The 5,578-nt window shown below is 30.9% G+C and overlaps 1 protein-coding gene across 1 annotated transcript; it reads left to right on the top strand.

Moving 5' to 3' along the window:
* The first annotated feature begins 2,583 nt into the window (after nucleotides 1–2,583).
* On the top strand, nucleotides 2,584–3,000 carry LOC107824647 (glutaredoxin-C9-like). The gene has a single exon (XM_016651447.2). The coding sequence runs from the start codon at nucleotides 2,584–2,586 to the stop codon at nucleotides 2,998–3,000; it is 417 nt and encodes a 138-aa protein (XP_016506933.1).
* Nucleotides 3,001–5,578: the final 2,578 nt, after the last annotated feature.

Genomic DNA, 5,578 nt, shown 5'->3' with positions numbered 1-5,578 from the left:
TTAAAAAAGTGCTAATAAGCTATTTTTCAAAATACCTTTACCCAAAAAAGAAAAAAATTTAACGTAACTTTGTAAAGAAAAAAGAGGAACGACAGATATGGAATGAAGAAGACGTTAGAAGATTTGTTGTGGAAAAGGTATTTTGAAAAATTAGAAAAAAAATTAAGGATAAAATAGTAAAAGAGTTGGTCAAATAAAAAGTACTTATAAGTTGAAAAGCTACTCCCTCCGTTTCAATTTATGTGAATATATTTTCTTTTTAATCTGTGCCAAAAAGAATGACTTCTTTCCTTATTTGGAAACAATTTACCTTTATGCAATGATTTATAGCCACACAAAATATATGCGCCTCATTTTACACCACAAGTTTAAAAGTATTCTCTCTTTTCTTAAACTCCGTGCCCAATCAAATGAGTTCACATAAATTAAAACGGAGGAAGTATAAGTTATGGCCGAAAAATTTATGACTTTTGACTAATTTTAACTTATAAGCACTTGAGTTTTTACAAATACGTAAATAAGTCAAAAAATTCATATAAGTTAGTTTGACCAACTTATAAGTTTAGCAAAATACCCTCCTAGTCTCACTCATCAAGGGAAACATACAAGAACTATCCTCAAATCAGCTAATGGTATATTTTACCTTACAAATATTTGTGAAAGATAACAACACAAGGAAGCACAAATATATATTAAGCTTTGCCATTGATTTTCCTTCGAGTGTTTTTGCTTCTGTCTGCTTATGCCAAGAAATGATACGTTGTATCAGTTAAATAGCATGGTTCATCTGTTTGAATTTAGTGCCTAGAAATAGCAACCGGGTAGTTCTATTTACCATTATTTGCTATGTAATTATTTTATGGAAAAATTAATTTAATATGGCTTAAGTTGGTTTAGAACACGAGCCTTGGCGTAACTGATAAAGTTGATATCCTTTGACTAGGAGGTCATGAGTTCGAGCTATGAAAATAACCTCTTGTATAAATGCAGGGCAAGACTGCATATAATAAATTTTTATGATCCGATTCTTTTCCGGACTCCGCACATAGCTAAAGCTTAGTGGCATAATTTTTTTTTTTTTTTTGCTTAGTTTAGGATTATCCTGCTTTTTATAGAAGACAGCCTAAATATGTCTAAGATTTTATTTGTTAGGAAATCAGTTATCTACAAAAGCCAAAGTGGCGAGAAGAAAAAATGAGGGGAAACAAAAGGGACGTCCGCGTTACGCGGCGGGCACTGTTTGTCGTAATGTCAGACGCACGTCATGCTCTACGTTTTCTGGTTTTTGGAAGGACGTTGTCAAACGCCATTTTTTTTTTCTCGATATATGTATTGAAGCCCGCCTATTTTTCCATTTGTCCTGCGTAGGGCTCCATTTCGGGGAAAACGCTTCCTATCAAGAATTTTTTTTATATTCATGGCTTGAACTTCAGATCTACGGTTAAGGAAAGAACAATCTCATCCGATACATCACATTCTTTGGTGGTCAAAATGCCATGTTTCGGTGCCGAATCACGCAGGCCTTTATTTTTATTGGAAAATGTATATATTTTTAGTTGCTTTCATAAATAATAGTCGACAAATATATATTTTTGTATATACATATATTATATGCAAAAAAATGCATATTTTATATATTTTAGGACAAACGAATATAATTAATTTCAAATCAATTTTGTATTTTACTTATTGTCATTTCCAAACATATGTTTTAGGTGACGTTGGCATTGCGCACCGTCCGCGAGCGGCTTTCCCTTTTCTCTACTCGCTTTACGTAACTCCCATGTGTTTTGTTTCAAAGTCCTAAACAGTATTCTCCTATTCTCATTCTCTTTTCTTCCGTCCAATATGATATCCCCATGTATTATACAAATAATATACTGCTCTGTATATTCTCACAAGTAGAGTCTGAACTCAATTTATTACAGAAATAGATTTTAAATTTTTAGTTTATGAATTCTGAATTCTAAAAATGATAATTTATTGAATTTTAAATAAGTTATTTAAACATATGAAATGAAAATTTTAAAACAAATAATGAATTTTAACCAAAACTACCACGGCTGAACCCATAACTAGAACTATAGCTCCACTCCTATATTAAACTCTACATAAGAATTCCTATGTATTTATGTACTCGGTGAATTTTTTCATGCTTCATATAAATTTTTATATAAATTCACTAAAATTGTACTGTAACAAATAGTAAGTCTAAACGAATATTAAATATATAATACATAAATTCAATTCTAAAATTTTTGGACCCATATTTAGACGGTAAGTTTATGGGTTACCCACTTTATTAATTATACAGCATATGTATAGGCAGGTAATGACATAATTAAACGTAAGCTACAGCATATATTACGCGTAAGATTGCGTAACTACCGTTGACGTTCGACTCTTTCAACCCTATCCCTCTCCTTCCTATATATTCACATACACGTAAATACCAATTCTATATAACTATTTCATTTCCTATATTTCCTCATCACAATCTTAGCTACTCCTAAAAAAACAAAAAATAAACATATCGCCGCAACCCTCTTTCTTTATCGAGTTAGCTAAACTAAAATATTCACAATGCAAGAAGCACTTCCATACAAGTCATGGCAAAATTTTCCAACAGATTTCAGAACTCTAAACAAATCTTCCTCTTTATTAAATCAAGAATCAAAAGGGGATGTCAAAAACATGATTACAGAAAACGCCGTTATAGTTTTCGGTCGGCGCGGCTGTTGTATGAGCCATGTTATAAAATGTTTGCTTCATTTTCTTGGAGTGAACCCGGGAATTTATGACATTGAAGAAAAATATGAAAATGAGGTTGTAAAAGAGCTGGAGGATATCGGCGGCGGTGATCGGAAAGATGGTGTTTTGCAGTTGCCGGCGGTGTTTGTCGGAGGAGAGTTGTTCGGAGGACTGGATCGGATTATGGCTGCTCATATTAGTGGTGAATTGACTCCTGTATTGAAACAAGCTGGGGCATTGTGGCTTTGATTTTTTTTTCGTCTTGTTATTGTTAATTCCTATAATTTAAAGACTAATTCTTACATGAAAATATATCTGCTTTTGCTTCTTTTTTCTTTTTCTTTTTCTTTTTGAAAGTAAGTCTTAATTAAATTTGATTTAAGTTATGTACAAGAAAGTTAAAGAATTTTTACACTTGTAGTTTAACATGTGAATTGCATATTATATAGTAGGGGTGTACATGGATCGGGTTGGTTCGGTTTTTATCAAAATCAAACCAAACTAAATATATCGGTTTGGATTGGTTCGATTTTGTCGAATTTTTCGGATTTTTTGTTACTTAAATATTATTTCAATCTTACTTTGTTAAATATTTGATAAGTAAATATATATATTTAGTAAAAATATAAAAACAATTGACAAACATATTATCGATTAAAATATTCTTACGGGGAGAATTCCATTAGTAACATATAGTTATTTTTTTAATCGTCTGACAATAATTTTTCGTTGATGTACGCTTTCAGGTTAATCGAATTTAGTAATTAAACATAAAAATTAATATGATACCTAAATATTAATAATCACTTCACATGCGAAAAAGATATAAAAATTTAATAGATCTTAACATATGATATGAATATGGAAGAACAAAGAGATATACGCATTTCAGTAACACTTTATAAGAAAGTGATCATACAACCTATTATTTAAGGCCAATAAATATGGAGCACTTCATATTCTATTAAAATTTATATCCCGTAAGAGAATCCCAAATATTCTAGATATTTTTAAAAGAAAATTCTATATAAAATCTTAAAAGTATATATAAAAATTATATATTTATATGTCGGGTTGGTTCAGATTTTTTTACTCAATACCAAACCAAATCAAACCAAACAAAGTCAATTTTTTTAATCGGTTTGGTTTGACTTTTCGATTTGATGAGATTTTTCGGTTCGGTTTGTACGCCCTATTAGACGATGCCATTTTTACCACGCAGTGTCGCTCAAGGTCAAAGCAATTAAAGCAAAGATTTTAGACCCCAAAAGATTTTGGGGCCCCCTTTTTTCTTATTTATCAAAAATAGGTTTTATGGTTAATTCTTAAATACATTTAATATTTTAAGGTAAAAATTACAAGATTTTTATTTTTTAAAAAATAAAATGAGAACTATTTAGCCATGTGACTAGGTAGATTTAAAAAATTACTAGAAGAAATTAATTATAAAAAAAGTGTTACATTTGCATCTCAAAAAACTAGTATGACACGAGGTAGCCATTCTAGAGAGCTCCTACAAAGAAATTATCCAATGTGTCCTGAATTTCAGTTTAATTTTTCTAGGTTAAGATTTGTAGTTCAACTTTTCGGGACAAAATAAATACTGGCTAATCTTTAAATAGCAACCCTAAAATGGCTATTTGTGTACTTCCGCACTATCGCCAGGTTATCGATTAATATCTATCATAAATATTTACCTATAATTACTTTATAAGAAATATAATTGTGACTCGGCCTTTTTTTGGACTCCGCGCATAGTGCTTAGTGCATCGGATTACCTTTTTTTTTTTTTGGTTGTATAACTACTACTTTTTGTAGTACTTTCAATGCATATAACTTATATTACTTTTTAAAATTAACTATGGATAGTTTCAATTTGACTGTCGGGGTTAGACTAATAATGGAAGATTAAAGACGCTTCTTAGATGTGGAAGGTTGAATCTGTGTTCTAGATGGTTTGGTTGGTGCCAGTAAATTGAATTGACATTCCGAAGCTTATCTGATTATCGTCCTAATTAATTAGACTTGAGCTGCGTTTCTTCAGTCAACTCTGTATCTTGTTGAAAAAAAAGCTGATAGTAACTTCTACAGAATGTATATCATTAAAGGTGATCTTTTTTGTACATTCTTGTCTTGCTAAAATGCGTAAAAGCTATACTTAAAAATAGACAAATTAAGGAAAAGAGGGTAGTAAGGGTAAACATCATTTGTTTTCTTCTCATTAGTCTATATTCTAGTGGTACTTATGACTTATTGACAGAGGCGGAGCAGAGTATTGTGTACGGATTCAAACGAATTTAATAATTTTTCTTAGATCCTATATTTATTTAGAATTTTATTAAATATATTTAAATTTTTAATCACGAATCCAATAACTAAAACAATTCTTAATCAAGTAACAAGTTCAAACCTAACTTCAACCAGTGAAATGACACCTTTTCTTGTTAACTCTGAGAACCGTTGAGCGTGGAATTATGACACCTCTAGGGCCACTCTAACCTATATCAATTTTCATTAGGCAGCCAAATAAATGTTCGATATGTAGGCATTTGACTAAATGAAATCCCTTCCGAGAATGAAGATGACATTTTTGTCAGAAACATGCTTTACAAATTGCTATCAATAAATTTTAATTTTTTGGAGAGAAACTAGGAATTTGCACCGAGGGGAGTATTAGTTGCTATGTTTTGGGACTACAACTTAGAGTTTAATTACTACAGTAATCTTATTTGAATCTAAAATAACCTTTTATCCTAATTGTCACGATCCAATTTAGGATCATGATCGTCACTTAGGAGCAAGTGCCCCCAAGTAAGCCTCATCGTAT

Source organism: Nicotiana tabacum, chromosome 12 (genome assembly GCF_000715075.1).
Source record: "Nicotiana tabacum cultivar K326 chromosome 12, ASM71507v2, whole genome shotgun sequence".
NCBI lineage: Eukaryota > Viridiplantae > Streptophyta > Magnoliopsida > Solanales > Solanaceae > Nicotiana > Nicotiana tabacum.
The sequence above is the reverse complement of the archived record's forward strand: the minus strand, read 5'-3'. Positions and strand labels throughout refer to the sequence as shown.

Excerpts from the sequence above, each read along its gene's own strand:
- LOC107824647 (XM_016651447.2), top strand. The coding sequence starts at position 2,584 with ATGCAAGAAGCACTTCCATACAAGTCATGGCAAAATTTTCCAACAGAT.